Source organism: Mytilus galloprovincialis, chromosome 7, assembly GCF_965363235.1.
Source record: "Mytilus galloprovincialis chromosome 7, xbMytGall1.hap1.1, whole genome shotgun sequence".
In the NCBI taxonomy this organism is placed as follows: Eukaryota; Metazoa; Mollusca; class Bivalvia; order Mytilida; family Mytilidae; genus Mytilus; species Mytilus galloprovincialis.
In genome coordinates, this window is record NC_134844.1 from 60,231,087 (window position 1) to 60,249,937 (window position 18,851).

Consider the following 18,851-nt stretch of genomic DNA (forward strand, 5'->3'; position numbering starts at 1 on the left):
TCAAAAAATTTAGATGTGAGTATAATACACAAGAATATCATCAAAAAGTTAAATTAACTTCCCTCAATGGAAAAAGACCAACACAATAATCTACTGGCTTTAAATTGTTAATAATTCCAATTTTCCAGTCTTTACTAATAAAAATTCTATTGTAAAATCTTACTGTTTTCTTGCACCAAGCAAATGTTCTAGGATTTCTGGCAATAAACCTTTTCTCATTGTAGATTTTATAAATAAATTTCCTGAGGGCGTCTTGATGAACTGATCTGGGGTTAATCTGAAATATACCAAAACAAAACAATGATATAAGGAATTTGCTATTTTTGAGTAAGAAACTGTAAAATGTTGTACTTTAGTGGGATTTGTATTCAACAAATTCTATGTCCAATCCTTTTCAATTTTCAATTTTGCATATTTTTGTCCAGGATCTTGGCCTATTTTTAAAGAACAATATTATGAGAGGATGTTTCTGCAATTTTATCATGTTTATCTCTACTGTAAAACTAGTTCAATCTTTCTATCTGCAGAAAACTAGAAGTCTCAGCATCTATAGTGAATGAAAGGGGAATTGATTGATTTTGTTGGATTTTTTGTGTTTTATTGCCACTTTTTAGCACCACTTTTGGCCTATTTTACGGCAGCCAGTTTTTATTGGTGGAGGAAGCCAGAGTGCCCGGAGAAAACCACAGACAGCGATAGGAAAACTGACAATCCTAGTGAATTAAGATTGGAGTTGAGTGTACCCACACAAGTGTAATATCTGAACACACCATTCTTAATTATTAGACAATGTAAAATTGTCACCCGTGTCAAACTTGAAACTTCTCTAATATGATAAATTTTGTAAAAATTAAAACTGGCAATTTCAAACTTTGATAGCATAATTTATATGCAGCAATTCCAGAAATAGATATAATAAATCTTGAATTTTTTTCCAATAGTTCCCAATAATAAATATAAACAGAATTGTCTGAATTTATAGTATCTGATAGAAACATTTTAAATAACTTCAGTTATACATTTTATAACATTTCTTCATATACATGCATATCTATTTACCCTTCTTTCTGTATGGTATTCTGGGTGAGGAGTGTAGTGTAGCATAGATTGTGAGCCATCATAATGGAGGGATACAGCGATGAGAAATCTAAAGTGGCTATTGGCATATTATAATACCTGAAAACAAAAGGTTACAAGTATTTCTAAAACATGTAATAGAGACAAAGATCTTTTTTTTTCTGTTGTATTGTATAAAATTGAGAATGGAAATGGGGAATGTGCCAAAGAGACAACAACCCGACCATAGAGAAAAAACAACAGCAGAAGGTCACCAACAGGTCTTCAATGTAGCGAGAAATTCCCGCACCCGGAGGCGTCCTTCAACTGGCCCCTAAACAAATATATACTAGTTCAGTGATAATGAACGCCATACTAATTTCCAAATTGTACACAAGAAACTAAAATTAAAATAATACAAGACTAACAAAGGCCAGAGGCTCCTGACTTGGGACAGGCGCAAAAATACGACGGGGTTAAACATGTTTGTGAGATCTCAACCCTCCCCTATACCTCTAGCCAATGTAGAAAAGTAAACGCATAACAATACGCACATTAAAATTCAGTTCAAGAGAAGTCCGAGTATATATGTGTTGTCGTCACATTGATCTTTTACTCAGCACTGATTCATTATTCTTTTTTTTGTTGCATCAATACTCAGTGCTGATTTAAAATCATTTAATTATTTTAAACGAGTCACAGTTGACCAACAGTTTTGTCCATTCAATTAAGGACATCTTGTTTTGATGCTCTCTCAAATTTTGATCCCAGTGCATACTTAATGTAGGTTATTCTAGAATTGCGTGTTGCAACTATTAAAGTTCATATATAACTTAAATCCAGAGGGTATTATAAGCTTATAAGTAGTCAGTGCTTAGGTGCCAATATGATTAATAACATACTTTCCACTATTTCTCTGTTGAAAAAAATGATGTTTTTTGCAAACTAGAGTTCTACCTCCCTCAGGCATCATATTAACATGTTATTGTCCTACATATATATGCATTTAACTTGAATCTAGACTTAAACGGCCACCAATCATCCTTGAAAATAATTTCCCCTTACCCTTTATTTGGTTCTATCACTGTTGCTCCTTCATACTCGTCACCAGGATCAACCCTTTGGGTTGGTAACACTAAATCTTGTTCCTTTGCCTGAAAAAATAAAAGTTAACATTTCAATTATTGTTGCCAATAAAATTACCTCTGACTTATGATGACCTCTTTAAATTTACATTTTTGAATTGCTTTTGGACACAAAATGTTTAATTTCTTGCCTTATCTTTTCATGGATATTACTCTATGACTTTGTTCTTCAATTTATAGTTATGGCATGGTTGTGATTGACAGTTTACAAAGAACTGAGCTCAAACCAGTGCTAGGGTTCATCTTCGACTTGGAGAGCGGTAAGAGTGTTCTGCTCCATAAACATGATAAAGTCCTATCTTTGATTTTTGGGATGAAGAGCAGCAATAAAAGTCTTGTTCCTTTACTTTTTGAATTTTTTTTTGTTCATGAAGGGATTTGGAGTCATGGATGGATTCCCCTCTTCCTTTCTCTTCTACTATACATTCAAAATCTCATAAATATGTCAGAGCAAATAATGTAAGTTTTCTTTGAACTGTTGACTTAAAATAGATAGTATTAAAGAGGCACAACTGTTACCTTTGATATTTTTTCTTTTATATAGAATGTATAAAGGATACCCATACCAGTCACAATTACCTTTCTTAGTAACTGTGAAATAACCTTAATCTGTTGACCTCGAGACAGCAGGTATGGAAGAGGCACACCAGTTACCCTTGCCATTTCCATATAGTTTATGACACACATTAGTTTACCCAGCAAACGTAATGGTAAAATGGCATCTTTTAAACAATAAACTGCTAGACGTCTTCTGGTCTGGTCTGTACCATTCTGTAGTATAAAATCATATTGATTAAAAGAAGATTATTCTTAAATTAAAGAAATATCAATATTTTTTCTAAATACTTAATTTTACCAATTTTTCTTGTCAATTATTTTTAACAATATGAACTATCATTTGCATTAAAAAGAAGATATAAAATAAATTAACCCATTGTCTCTGGATTTCTTCAATTTTTACCTTCATGTATTCTACTTGTGGTAAAGGGTTCTCCATCTCAAGATGCTTACCACTGTTATTCGTTCAAATGATACATGATTTCGTATGTAAATTTTTAGTTCGTAAAATTAGGTAATTGTGCTATTATAAAACCTATCTCCGTCAAAAATGATTGTTCTTTGACAATTTGGTTGCTAGCTTTGCATGTTGTTGGTGCAATATTTTTGATGATTGTTGATAAAGTTTATCATTGTGTGTGTGTGTGTGCAATCATTTTATTGTGTGTGTGCAATCATTTTATTCAGATATGTTTGATACCTGTAAATCTGTAATGATAGAATGCTGTACATCTTCTTTTTGTTCTTGTAAGAAATGGAATGACACTGCATTTAATGTGTAAGATCTCAACTTGTAATCTCTTAATAAAATCTGCAAAAAAAACAAACTTTTAAAATATGATCTTTAGGTAAAAAACTCAATTCTAATTTCTAAAGAAGGCACTGTTTATTTGACCCCACCATGCATACATCCACCATAAATACATTTTAAATTGGATATTTCATTTAAATGTTGAAGCAATATTTCTTAAATAACCACAAATAAGCACTGCCAAGACCCCCCCCCCCCCCCCCCCGTCCCGGACAATTAATTCTGGAAAAGCCCAAATGTAATTTTATTGCATTCTGAGGCATACAAGATGCTTTAAAACGCTTGGGCAGTGTTTACATTTGATTTTTTGTTTACGGAAACATACTTGTGATGTCACCTTCTTTTGGTGCCATGCCAAGACGACAACATCATTTAGCGGAATTTTTTGTTTTATGAAATTTTACCACGAAATATGTATTGAAATGGACTGATTGGTTTATTTTGCTTTAGAATAGAGATAATTATATTGTATCTGAATCTTGCCCTATGTAAACTGTGGGTTTTGATGTCGAAAATTGAGAATACATGAAATATAATTAAGTTAGGCGTAACGGGGAACAGCCGGTTTTGTGTATTTATGCACTTGTGCTAAAAGAAGATATACTGTAATTATACTGGTTGACGATAATAGATCGTCATTTTAGAATCTTTTTTAAGACCCTGTCCGGATATAATATAGGTTTTTTTTACTTATTATTCTTACAAAATTCACAGGAAAATGAAGTCTCAGATGTCTAATTAGTTAAAATGAGAGCCTCCCATCACACATCAAACAATAAACGTTTGAACAGCCCTTAATCACAGTGTCAAAAGTATTTATCTTTGTGGGGACCAAAACCAAAGTAAGGGGTTTCAAAAAAAAATGTTTTGTTATTAATATTTGATGTTGTGGTTTTGTCTTTCGTCTGCATACAAGCCTACATAAAATCTGTACTTCAATTAACTTTTAAATTTGTGGTTCACCTATATGTAAGCCTACTAAAATTGGTATATCACAAACAATTATAAATCCACAGTACTTTAATATTTTACCTGTAACAAGTCAAACTGCACTCTTCCCTCTATATTTATAATTTTATTTTCCCTTCTGCCCATTTGTTTGCTCTGTATCATTGCCTCTTTGATGACGGACTGGATACCACTGATTCTACCCAGATATGGGAATTCCTTCACTTTTAATGTTAAAGCTCTGTTTATAAGGTACGGGAAATCAAAGTTCTGTATATTATATCCTGTTATTAAGTCTGGATCTACTGCTCGAACAAACTCTGACCATTTCTGAAAAAGATAACCATATCCTGTTATTAAGTCTGGATCTACTGCTCGAACAAACTCTGACCATTTCTGAAAAAGATAACCATATCCTGTTATTAAGTCTGGATCTACTGCTCGAACAAACTCTGACCATTTCTGAAAAAGATAACCATATCCTGTTATTAAGTCTGGATCTACTGCTCGAACAAACTCTGACCATTTCTGAAATAGATCACCAAGTTTCATTATTATATCCTGTTATTAAGTCTGGATCTACTGCTCGAACAAACTCTGACCATTTCTGAAATAGATCACCAAGTTTCATTATTATATCCTGTTATTAAGTCTGGATCTACTGCTCGAACAAACTCTGACCATTTCTGAAATAGATCACCAAGTTTCATTATTATATCCTGTTATTAAGTCTGGATCTACTGCTCGAACAAACTCTGACCATTTCTGAAATAGATCACCAAGTTTCATTATTATATCCTGTTATTAAGTCTGGATCTACTGCTCGAACAAACTCTGACCATTTCTGAAATAGATCACCAAGTTTCATTATTATTGAAAATGCAGATCCTAAATGCATCACTTATACTCACACTCTGTTCTAGTAATAACTACATCAGGCAATGAAATTTCAGCCTTCAAATATTTGAAGGTGTGTATTATTACCAGGAAACCATAAGTTCACCAAAAGGTCTTTGAAACAGAAAGTAGAACTAAGCTTGGTCAGATCCTTGTAAGCAAAGTGCTTTGCTTGATGATGGGAGTAAGGCCACACTTAAAAATATTCTGACTTGCCCAAACCTTTATACCCAGAGTCAGGTAGGTAGCCATTTGCTTGCCCAAACCTTTATACCCAGAGGTTGGTAGGCAATTTCTTTTTTAAGTCTTAGTGAAATTAAAGTATCAGATATTTTTGAATCTTCATGCTTATCTATTTAAAAAACTTCACATCAAGACAATTAAGGATTTTGAGTAGTCAGCTATTTTCTTGGTAGGTAGGGTGAGGGCAAACAAACATGTCCTTTTTAATGGCCTAATTGAAATAGCTCAAGTGAAACAAAAACTGAAATCTAAAATTTCACCTAATCTACCACAAATTTCAAAATGAATGTTCTTGATAATTTCGTGTGTTTGTGTGATTTTACTGTAAGTACATAGTAAATACTGTGAAACCTTTACCTTCAACAAATCAGACTCCTTTTTATGTGAAAACACTTGTGAGCCCACTACAGAAGCACATGTGTTGAGTGTGAAGATATTTCTGATGAATGGTTCAGATTCCCCTTGTTTCTGTACCATGTTAGCTATCTGAATAACTGGATCTTTTTCTGCCTCAGGAAATATACCTAGAAAATAAAAAATTATCTTGCACATGAATTACTGTTTAACATGTTTATTTTATGCAATTTTTCGCCATAATTCAGTTGTTTATTTAAAAATGCAAGATGTAAATTGGTATGATGAAACTTCTGTTTCATGTATAAATTACAAATCTATGTCAATATTAGAAATTATACGAAGCTGTCAATTCTATCAATCCACAGTTACATCATTTTGTACATTGTCACTGACTAAAAACTGTTATTAATCTCAATTCTTTTTATCAGTAAAAGGCTTCACTGTAAACAGAGGCGGATTTAGGAGGGCCCCCCCTTTTTGGGAAAAAAATTGGTTGCTTATATAGGGAATCACTGAAGCGTGACTGGAGCGGGCCCCCTCTTAGGTCAGTCAGTGGGCCCCCACTTATGAAAATTTCTAGATCCGCCACTGATAAAGATATCATTACTGTACTTAGTTTTGTTCTGATAGTAGGTGTCAAGTTACAGTTTGCCTTGTATCATTTTTACAAATATATCATCAATCCATTTCTCGAAAAAGTTAAAGAAAAAAATGTAAGACAGACCTGTAATTCAGTGGTTGTCATTTGTTGATGTGTAAAATATTTGTTTTTCATTCATTATTTTTTACATAAATTAGGCCATTAGTTTTCACTATTGAATTGTCTGATATTTGTCATTTCAGGGCCTTTTATATCTGACTATGCAGTATGAGATTTTCTCATTGTTAAAGGCTGTACAGTAACCTTAGTTTGTTAATTTCTGTGTCATTTAGTCTCTTGTTGAAAATTGTCTCATTAGTAATCATTGTGCATCTTCTTTTTTAAGACATTTAAACTCAAATTTTTTCCTTGCCCATACATATATATATGAGATATACGAATTGAAATTTACAACAATAAAAAGAAGAAAAAAGAAAGTTACTGTTAAATGAAGATGCTGTCCTTGAGCCGAGACGTAAAGGAAGATTGTAGGAAGGGAAATAACTTTGAACACATTTGTAGTATAGTAGGAAGGATAATCATATCAGAATTTACAGAAATACCTTTCCTTCCTGCACATTCAATATCAAAACTAAGTATCCTGAAGGGAGCAACTTTTGACCACTCCCCTTCTGGCTGGTGAGCAATAAACTCCTCCCACGATACATCTAATTCTATTTGAGATCGTGATATGGGTGGAGGATTTTTAGCATCATCTTTGCTGGTATGGCTTTTATCACGGAGATGGTATTTTCCTGCAGGAATTTCTATCCAACTGCAGCCAACAACATTACTGTCAACCATAAACCTAGAACGTTTGATAGAGGGTTTAATGCCACATATAAGAATGCATAAGGTATGTCTGGAATTGAATAGGGCAAAATATACAATAGGATTTAAAATACTCTAGATTTATTATTATTTGTAGGACACCAATTTTAAACTATTTCGTGGGTTTACTTCACACAAATTTAAATTTCCAACAAAGCCAAAAATTTATATAGGCTTGTATGCAGACTTAAGAAAAAGCATGAAATCAAATAAACTAAAATATTTTGTTCCTCAAGTCCATGAAAATTGGTATTCTTGAAACCAAATGAATTCACATATATGTGCAATTCATTAAAACACTGTTTTTGTCAACTGTGTCAGTATATACAGATTTTGGTACCTTCATATAATATATTTTCTTCATATCAATTGTAATATTTCTGATCGAGATAATGACCAAAGGTTCATTTCCTTCTAATAGTTTATCACAACCACTACACATATTTGTACAAAGATGAAAGCATATTGCTGTCAAAGTTCTTTCATTTGTTAATATGTCAAGAAAAAATGTATTTATTCAAATTAACTAAAATTCATTGCCTTGCATACGATGTGTAACACCATAAAAGAGTTATCTTTTTTTCATTCAATTTCTAATCAGGGTTTATACTGCATGAATACGAATCAATATCTTCCATACATCAAAGTGCTTGTAAGCACTGAGGGTAAAGAAAGCTTCAATTTATCAGAGGGAAGTAAAATTAAATATTGCATTGGTTGAAGTTGATTTAACAGCAATTCTAGACAAAGGAAGATAACTCCAATTGTTAAAGATGAGTTCAACAAGAATGTGTCCATAGTACATGAATGCCCCACTCGCACTATTATTTTCTATGTTCAGTGGACCGTGAAATTGGGGTCAAAACTTTAATTTGGAATTAAAATTAGAAAGATCATATGATAGGGAACATGTGTACTAAGTTTCAAGATGTAACTTTAACTTCATCAAAAACTACCTTGACCAAAAACTTTAACCTGAACTTCGCACTATCATTTTCTATATTCAGTGGACCATGAAATTGGGGTCAAAACTATAATTTGGCAGTAAAATTAGAAAGATAATATCATGGGGAACATGTGTACTAAGTTTCAAGTTGATTGGACTTCAACTTCTTCAAAAACTACCTTGACCAAAAACTTTAACCTGAACTTCACACTATCATTTTCTATATTCAGTGGACCATGAAATTGGGGTCAAAACTATAATTTGGCAGTAAAATTAGAAAGATAATATCATGGGGAACATGTGTACTAAGTTTCAAGTTGATTGGACTTCAACTTCTTCAAAAACTACCTTGACCAAAAACTTTAACCTGAAGCGGACGGACGAACGGAGGCACAGACCAGAAAACATAATGCCCCTCTACTATCGTAGGTGGGGCATAAAAATGACATCATTTATATTGTAGATCAGATATTAGATTCCTGCACCTATCAAAAGTTATGTAAATTTTTTGACAAGTGCTACATCATTTTGTGCCTTGAATATCTGAGCATAAATTACATAAATTCATGGATAGGATGTCTAGAATGTTATGATCAATGCACTATATTTTGTGTATCAAACAGGTAGTGATCAGCCTTGGAAGATTTATATATCAAGTCAGTCTCATAAGGTTTTGATTGCATTTCATGCAATCTTTACGTACATAAAAACTACCTCAATCAATATGGTGCAAGATGATATCATTAGTTGTTTTTCATAAACATTACCTGATTTCAAAATCTATATTACTTTCATAAGACTGGTACCCATGATTGGTGTAACCAGGACATGTAAACCCTTGCTCCAACAGTCGCTTAGAAGGAGCAATCAGTCGCTGAATGGCAACAGTGATCTTCAGAAAAGGCAATTTTCTGTTTCCATGGTATCCATATATACCTAAAAATAAAAATATGTGATAAATATAAAGGGGATGTTGTATGATTATGAATGAAACAACAATTCAGTTAAGACAAAATTTCAATGATAAGTGGTCACCTTACAGCCTTTAACAATAGAGAAAAATTACTATTTAATGTTTAAAAATCATTGTTTAAGAGGCCTGTTGAAGGCCTCATATTAAAAAAAAATCACAAGAAGTAATTAAGAAAACAAAAGAGAATGACAAATCTCAAAGCTGGTCCTTTTGAAATACACAATTTCAAGAAGCAACCTTTAGCTATTTTAATTAATATTTTAAGAGCACATTAGTTTAATATTTGGACTTATTCAATTGAGAGTCTGACTAGAAAGAATACAACAAAATCATGATGCTGTTAGTGTTAAAATTTTAGATGGTGTGAACCCTCACTTTTTAAGAATTTTAAAATAGTTCTGCAAGTGAAACCTAAATAATCTCCAATTTTCATCAACACCAAACAACTAATATACCAAAATACGTCTTTTAAGTCTGGTTAAATGATGTTATTGATGTCAAACTGGTTGCATACTGTAAATTCACTGTGTGTATTTGTTAATGCCATTTTTCATGAATGGACGAAAATGCCACATTAATTATTATGATTTCAAGCAAAATTTATACAAAAGATATGTTCAAATAAGAAAATGCAAGATTTTATTATTGTGATACATTTGTAGTAATATTATTCTCATTAATATAAACCTCCGAATAATTTTTGAAATTCTGACATCAGACATTTCTACTTACTTTCCCTGGTGACAAGCTCTACACCTAACACAGCATGCTGTATCCCTTCTCTGTTTGATCTCATGTCTTTCTTTACTGCATCATCTAAAGCAGTCTGTAATAAGAATACAACACTTTTTTTCAGTTTAGTGCTGTGGGTTGCTGTTTTGTTGACCTAAACCCATATCTTCTGTTTATACTTTATGCCTCCTTCATGATTGGAAAAGTGTGCTTGTGCAAAAAAATGCAAATTAAGTAAGATTTTTTCAAGAGCAAGTTGAGCATACCGGTAGTTTGATAGTTTCCAGGTCAATGCAGGTGTATACTGGTATATATATGTGGACATTTATATACTGTGGATTAATCTATGTTTTGTGGATACCAATATTTGGGGTTGAAGGTAACTTCTATCTTTTGTGGATATTTTGATTTCTTTGTTTTGCCAATTGCAAAGTCTGCATAGAATTCAATAAAAAAATATGAACTTCATTAAACATTTAAATGTGTGGTTCACTTGGTTAAACATTTTGATTTGGTGACTTAATCTATATTTATAGCTATACAAAAATTATTAAATACCCTGAATGCATTACAACTCTCTGCTTTAAAGCCAGTTTGTGCTGGAACAAAGAAATATGGAGCGAAGCCATGAATGTGCGCTAACACACTGTTTCCATCCTCTGTGACCCCAAACATTCTGACTATAGGCACCGGTCCACTGGATGCTCCTGGCATCTTAGGCATGTGTTTCCCTGAAAAACATAAAACGTCAAACATCTAAATAAAAATGAATCACTAATTTAATTTACAGAGAATTTTTATGTAAATATAAAGAGTGCGTCAAGATTGCATTTCAATTTGTCATTCCAAAAGGATTTCCAAGATTTTTAACATAAAGTTTCAGCACCAATATTTTAAAAGCATGTAATTTCCCCTTAATATATATTTCATGAGTAAAGTATCAAAAAATAAACAGGGAAAGTGTATGAAATTTTTTACACTGTTCACACTACTAGGGACTAAATATTCATAGAAAACTAAAACCAAAGGAGGTTAACTGTGTCCTTGAAAATAAGGTTTAAGTCCAGACTTTCTTATCTTTTAAATTCATGTTACTATGCATTTATTAAGTAATTATGTGAAATGATGAGGACTATGACAAGTTTTGTAAAACTTCTGAATGCATTTTCATGTAATAAATGTTTTTTTTGCAAAGCTTGTGATGCAAAAGAAGTAATTGATCATCTGTTTCCCAGGGGAACAAATATACCAAAATATCTTACTATCTCTTGACATATATGGTAAATGCAGAACTTATTGCGTGCATTTATTATTGCGTTTTTTTCATTTGAGACTAAAATGCAAATTTAATTTTGCAATATTGAGAAAAATCTTGTTTAATTCATATAAAAAATTTCTGACACAATTTTGAGGTTAAATTATTGCAATTATAATCCTGTCACATTTTTCACAATAATAAAATCAGAGCAATAATTTCTGAATTTACAGTGTGTAATTGTATATTACCTATATAATGATCCACATCAATCTGCTGAAAGACCACCTTATCCTTATGAATATTCAGATCAGGGGGTGGTGGGCGTTTCCATTTAGCACATGCTTCTGCATCTTGCGGTCCCATTCCACCTTTAATAAACAAAATATAAGCAAATTGTATTAAGACCTCAAAAAAATTTACAAGTGTTTCCGCTTACTCTACCTACTATAATGATTTTTTTGTCATATTTGAACAAGCACTTTTAAAGTCAGTACGTTTTCCCCTATTCAAACTAATGTAATGCTTTAAGAAAATAAAATTATGTTCATAACAACTGAACCTTTTTGTCTTCTCTAGTATGTTTGCAGAAGCACATGTATTTCTTTTCGGTTATGAAATTTCTATAGTATCTGTCAGTTATCATGGTTATGAAATTTCTATAGTATCTGTCAGTTATCATGGTTATGAAATTTCTATAGTATCTGTCAGTTATCATGGTTATGAAATTTCTACATGTATTTGTTACACAATCTACGTGTATTTGTCAGTTATGGAATTTTTAAGTCTACATGTATTTGTTAAACATTTTTGACATATAAATATTGTAGTACACATGACATGTACACTAAAATTTCAAATTTGAATACCATCTGTATCCTGATGTGTTTCACTTTCCATTTCATCCAGCATGGCCAGTTCTTCTTCAAATGCTGATGGATCTTCTTCATCATCAAAATTATATCTGTAATTTACAGTAAATATACACATTTTCTTTTAACTGAGATGTGGTATGACTGTCAATAAGGCCAAACAAAATAATATATGTGTTTCCTATTACATCTTTGAAAAAAAGGGTACATGTAGGTAAATAGGGATTTTTTTTTATTTTACCATGAGTCTATTGGAGGGACATTCTGACTTTCAACAGCGCTTATTGAAAATTGTCCAAACAAACTTTAGGATGGGCTATTTTTTAGCTTAAAAAAATAGGGAGGATAGGGTAATAGGAAACACTCATTTTTTATTTTATTTTAGAAAGTAACAAATATAGGCCACTGTACGGCCTCCAACAATGAGCAAAACCCACACCATATAGTCATCTGTAAATGGACCCAAAATGACAAATATAAAACAATTCAAACAAGAAAACTAACAGCCTTATTTAGGTACAAACTTTTTAGTCTATGCTAGCTTTCACCATGTTCACATACTGTGGCATTTTTTAATACCCCCAAAAATACTGTTGTTTATTTATACTGCTTTGTTATGATCGAGGAAATTAACAGTGTTCTAGCAAGAATGTAAGGTCAGAGGGGCACAGTTAAAAAAATGAATTATCTAATTTCTGAGAAGGGACAGCTTGATCATGTATAATGAAAACAAATTAAATAATTGAATAGTTTTATGCATTTGTGTTGAATTAATAGTATTTTTTGGTAGTAATTTTCTTTGCACTGAAAAGTAATTATTTTCCTCAAGAATCAAAAACGCATTGGGAGAACTTTAGAACAAATGTGTGCACAGAACAGGCAGAGGAATACTTCTCCCTCTGTTTTAGGCTAGCTAGGACACTGGTATGTACGTGCGGTTTATGTGTAAATGTGTAAAAGTTAAATTTGTACATTTAAAAAAGATGTGGTATGATTGCCAACGAGACAACTCTCCACAATAGACCAAATGACACAGAAATTAACAACTATAGGTCATCGTACGGCATTAAACAATGAGCATAATCTTTTTGTTCGCTTAATATGAAATTTAGAGTTGATTGCAGATCTTTGTTAGACATTGTTTAATGTAGTTTAAACATATTTTATTGTCCAAAATGACAAATGGTTAAGACACATTATTTACAACTTAGTAATGTCTTCTCCAAAAAAAATGTATGTTTAATATGTTCACAATATGTCTGTACTTGATGCAGTATTAATAAAATTGAGAATGGAAATGGGGAATGTGTCAAAGAGACAACAACCCGACCAAATAAAAAACAACAGCAGAGGGTCACCAACAGGTCTTCAATGTAGCGAGAAATTCCCGCACCCGGAGGCGTCCCTCAGCTGGCCCCTTAACAAATATATACTAGTCCAGTGATAATGAACGCCATACTAATTTCCAAATTGTACACAAGAAACTAAAATTAAAATAATACAAGACTAACAAAGGCCAGAGGCTCCCGACTTGGGACAGGCGCAAAAATGCGGCGGGGTTAAACATGTTTGTGAGATCTCAACCCTCCCCCTATACCTCTAACCAATGTAGAAAAGTAAACGCATAACAATACGTACATTAAAATTCAGTTCAAGAGAAGTCCGAGTCTGACGTCAGAAGATGTAACGAAAGAAAATAAACAAAATGACAATAATACATAAATAACAACAGACTACTAGCAGTTAACTGACATGCCAGCTCCAGACTTCAATTAAACTGACTGAAAGATTATGATTTCATCATATGAACATCAGGCACAATCCTTCCCGTTAGGGGTTTAGTATCATACCATCATAACATATATGAGAAGAACATAACCCGTGTCATGCCAACAACTGTTTTTAGAATAAATGTGTTTAGTTCCGATGCAAACACCTTATCAGTGACTCAATATTAACGCCAAAATATGCAATCTTTAATGACTTGACAACAGTATCGTAATTATATCCCTTCTTAATAAGTCTATTCAAAGGTTTTGTAAGTTTCTGAGGTGAATACTGACACCTTTGTGCTTTATAAAGAATATTTCCATAAAAAATTGGATGTGAAATACCTGAAGAATTAGTCAACAGATGTACTGTTTGCTTGCCATAAAAAAATCTTTAAAATACCTTGCTTTCTTAGATGGTGGGACTCCATTTTGACTTGAAGGTTTCTTGTTCATTTTATTCTGTTCTTAGTTGCACTGTGGGCCTGGAAATTAAAAAAAAACATTGTAAATAATCTTATATTGTTTAAAATCTTAAACATGTTAAAAGTCTGACACCTCCAAATGAGAAATTCAATGTACATGTAGAAATGTCACCTGGATTCTTCCTTTTACTATATTATCATAAAGTTTAATATATTGCCCTCATTACCATGATTACTTGTACATGTGTTCTCTAACACTCTTCACTTTAAGCTACAAATAATATAGATGTAAAATGTAGTTTTAATTAGATATAGGAAGATGTGGTATGAGTGCCAATGAGACAACTCTCCATCCAAGTTCCAATTTATGAAAGCTTAAGTAAACCATTATAGGTCAAGGTACGGTCTTCAACACGGAGCCTAGGCTCACACTGAACGTAATGAACATTATTTGTCTTGAAGTATTCAGTGTCTCCTTCATTTATAATTTTTTCTTTAAAAATAATGAAATTTGTTAAACAGTAACACTACTTTATACTATTGAGACTTTATACTATCGATTTATTTATTTTTGTGTGTACCAATTTTTATTGATTGCGGGAACCTTGCATTTTCATGGATATGTTATTTTTTGGTTCTGCCAATGTCTGGATACAATTTTGAAAAAGAATTTGATATTTTGTTGCACATTTAAATTCTTGGTTCACCTAGCCGGCCTGTACCCATGAATCCAATGAACAGTAGGTCTTTTCACCACCGAACACCCCAAAAGCTTATTGTTTCGTCTTTTATTGTTATAAATGTGACTTAAATATAATATTTAAGATATTAATTCAACAAATCAGAAGATTTAGAGTCCAAACATCTACAGAAAACAGCAAGAAAGAGTCTATAACACCCCACTTTTTGAACTCGCAGGCCCACATGGACACCACAAATATTTTTTTTTCCCATTTTTTTTTCTTCTTCTACCTGTTCTATAAAATCGAGGATACTTGAACTGATTACTTATTATGAATGTTATCCAGAAAGTGATGAATCCAAAGACGTTTTTCCTTATATTGATTATCGATTTTAACCAGAGACATGTATCTATATGTCTCTGTTTTAACATAAATACATGTATGATGCCAATAAAAATCTAAAAATTGATTAAAATATACGTAATTTAATTTACAGATCGTTTAATTGTATATTACAGTTTTTCTTAGTGGTTGGTGGTTTTTGGAGTGTTCAGCAGTGTTCGGTGGTGTTCAGTGGTGAAAGGACCCACCCTCCAATGAATAATATTGTAATGAATCCACAGACTGGCACAGTACATCTGCTTACCCATCCTGAGCACCTTAGATTCTCTGTTTTTCTGGAGTTTGTGTTGCTAAGTAGTTTTAAATGTTGTGTTTTGTTTTTTGTGTTTGTTTATAACTGTGGATTTGGATAACAAAATAAATAAAAGTCATAGATCTGTGAATCACTGGCTGACTTCAATATCAAATACAGATCGGGACGAACTAATTTTAATCTTTTCTTGTTACACGTATTATTTGGTGCATCCAGTGATTACGACTACTCGTACTCAGTCGTTCTCGTAACTGTCTGTTGCTAAACTGAAAGTTACCACAAATCAAGTCATTTTATCAGTTGAGAGATCTATGTCAGTGTCTAGATATCCCAGTGCATCGTCTGGTCTTTTAAACTGAACATTTGATAACTGAAATGACATATTCCATTTGCAAAAATATCATCACAAATAAGATTCACCAAAATATTATTAATCTAATAAAATTAAATAGAAGTTACCCGTCGTCATCAAAAAACAAAAATAAAGCGGGAAATCATAACCGGAAGTAAATAAGACTGCGATACAAATTAAGACCAAACAAAACTTTAAAATAAAACAGACAGAAAGGGTCAAGTTATATCTAACCAAACATTTTTTATAATTAAGGGCAAACGCAAGTTCGCTTACCAATTAAAATTTCTGCTATACCTGATGGTAATACTATTCCGAGGGATTTGAGTTTTTTTTTCCATTTTAACCTTGCGTCTGAAAGAGGAGGTCGTAAAACTGGGAATGGTGCTTGGTGAAAGAATCATGGCATATTATATCTTATTTTTAGTACAATTTTTGTGATTTTTATTTTGGTTAATATAACTTCATATTACTTAAAAATGTTCACTTAATTTATGATTGTATGTGTTCTTGTTTTTATCAATAATATTTTACCGTCAATTGAATCAGTAGTTTTTATTCATAAAATTGTATAATGTCCCTAACGTGACGGTACCCTAATTGCACCTATTTTGACAGTTTTTTCATCTACGTTTTTTTATGATAAAGACAAAAATGTCCATTTTGTGTTTATTTTGTAGCCGTATCCTTTTTTATTATAAAGGTACACCAATTTGATTTTAATTCCATATGGAAACATAGAAAAATTGGTCTAAACTGACCTCCAAACCATCAATGATTCTGAAATGAGGAGTACCCAAGTTGCATCCATGCTTAAATTCACATCGTCAAAAGTCTAATAACAGAGCTTTTGTTTAATTTCTTCAAATATTTTGAACAATTGGATATTAGTCCATGCTTACTCTTCATTATTTTTTAAATGGATACTTGTAACATATTGTATTTGCTCATTTTAAAAAGATGACGTTTTGATGACGTCGCATGGCGACGTTTCAGTACATTTTGCTTTTTCAGTAAATACTTCATCTGTTGATAAATACTGTGAACGTTTTGTGCATATCTAAATAGTTTTACCTATGTTGAAAGATGTGCTTAGTATCAAATCATAAAAATACAAATTGTTTAGTCTCTATGAAATCTTGTAAGATTTTCGCTGCTAGTTTTGCTAAATAGGTGCAATTTGGGTACTCGGTGCACAGGGCTTTCCATTGAAATTGAAGTAGAAGGCTGAATTAAAATTATAGGCGGCTGTAACATGCGTTCGGCGAAGCCGGACGCCCACCAAGCTGTAAGCTTGGTGCCTTACGGCAGGGGGTCTGGGGGCCGCTCAAGGCCCCCTGAAGCTCTGGCATAAATAGAGCAAAATCCTGCATTCTCGCAATCTCCTGGCACCTAATTTCATCTTTCAAATGACCATTTTTTATATATGAAATTAAAGAAAAAAAAATCTCAAAGAAATTTAATTTTTTTTTATGTTATAGTTTTTTATTTTCATTACCTTATGCTTAAAATTCATTTACTTTTAAAGGAGATTTATTTATATAGTAATCCGGTTTGTTAAAAATCTTGATCGATTTATTTTGCAAAACTACGTGCATTTGTAAACAAATGACCCCCCTTTTCTCTCTAAAGACTGTTATGCGTAACTAAAATCATACAATTATTTCTCAAGCATTGACAGAAAATTGATATATCCTCTGATTTTCTCTTTTTTTTTGTAAACTGTTCAATAAGTCGGATACATAAATCATTTGGAAATGTTATTTATTTGAGGTCGAGTCGACAATATTCTACTTTCGTTTTTGACCTTGATTCTCTGAACACCACGTGGGCTTTGAAAAATGAACTTCAAAAGATACTGTTTTCCAGATTCTGAACAATATGATCTACTACACTTTCTTTAATTTGACTGATATTATTCCATAACATAAGATTGTCATCCTATCTGATTGTCTTCACGTTTTAAAAGTCAAAAAAGCCAACGAGTTAATGACCATCGAAACGTCTCTATTGTTATCATTCAATGACCACCGGAACGTCTCTGTTGTTATCTTTGAAAAGAAACGATGCATTCTGACTTTAAATAGACAACCAATCAGTGACCTGAATTCATGTGAACTATATTTAGCCCAAGGTAAACACTGACTTTTCATCCTTGTTTATCGTGACCGCGACTTTGCGAAAATACGTCTCTCGGCTGCCTGTAAACATTTGAAAAAGATATTATTTCTATTTGGATTTATATTTTTGTCAGTGAAGTAGCCGGCACTTGAAGTCACCGTAAACGGCGGATTTCCGCCGGCTACCGGCTTCAATGGAAAGCCCTGGGTGCAATTTGGGTACCGTTACGTTATATACTTTTCAGTATCATGTTTCCATCAATATTAAGCCTGTGGTACATTCCCAAGACAAGTGCATGTAAGCTGAGATGTATACATCAACCCATCTTTAGATCCTAGATTGTATTTACTTTATATTCTGAATTAGTGAACTCATTAGTCATCGGTCATTCATCAAATATAGGGCGAAGAATATAATTGTGTTTTGCTCAGGGCAGGCTACTATTTTCCATTCGTTTTTATAAAAACATGTTTTATCAGTAAAGTAAATTCAAAATTTTTTGTTTTTGTTTTCAATTTTAACAGAAACATTATTTTATTTTTACATCTTTTTCATCTCAAAGGAACACGTTGTGTTTCCCCC

General features: G+C 32.4%; 1 protein-coding gene across 2 annotated transcripts in view; it reads right to left on the reverse strand.

Moving 5' to 3' along the window:
- Positions 1-16,321, reverse strand: part of LOC143083402 (DNA polymerase delta catalytic subunit-like) — a 32,374-nt gene extending 16,053 nt beyond the window's left edge. Inside the window, exons 1-15 of one of the 2 annotated variants that reach the window (XM_076259654.1) lie at positions 16,032-16,052; positions 14,437-14,518; positions 12,262-12,356; positions 11,644-11,763; positions 10,696-10,868; positions 10,138-10,231; positions 9,200-9,368; positions 7,219-7,463; positions 6,016-6,182; positions 4,603-4,848; positions 3,460-3,570; positions 2,781-2,972; positions 2,122-2,210; positions 1,060-1,176; positions 164-277 (exon numbers count right to left, since the gene is read on the reverse strand). In XM_076259654.1, the coding sequence (XP_076115769.1) occupies positions 164-277; positions 1,060-1,176; positions 2,122-2,210; positions 2,781-2,972; positions 3,460-3,570; positions 4,603-4,848; positions 6,016-6,182; positions 7,219-7,463; positions 9,200-9,368; positions 10,138-10,231; positions 10,696-10,868; positions 11,644-11,763; positions 12,262-12,356; positions 14,437-14,489 (1,985 nt within the window). In that variant the 5' untranslated portion in view covers positions 14,490-14,518; positions 16,032-16,052. Of the gene's footprint in view, positions 1-163; positions 278-1,059; positions 1,177-2,121; positions 2,211-2,780; positions 2,973-3,459; positions 3,571-4,602; positions 4,849-6,015; positions 6,183-7,218; positions 7,464-9,199; positions 9,369-10,137; positions 10,232-10,695; positions 10,869-11,643; positions 11,764-12,261; positions 12,357-14,436; positions 14,519-16,031; positions 16,053-16,255 lie in introns of those variants that run through there. The other variant, XM_076259653.1, reaches the window with a different exon arrangement.
- Between the last annotated feature and the right edge of the window lie 2,530 nt (positions 16,322-18,851).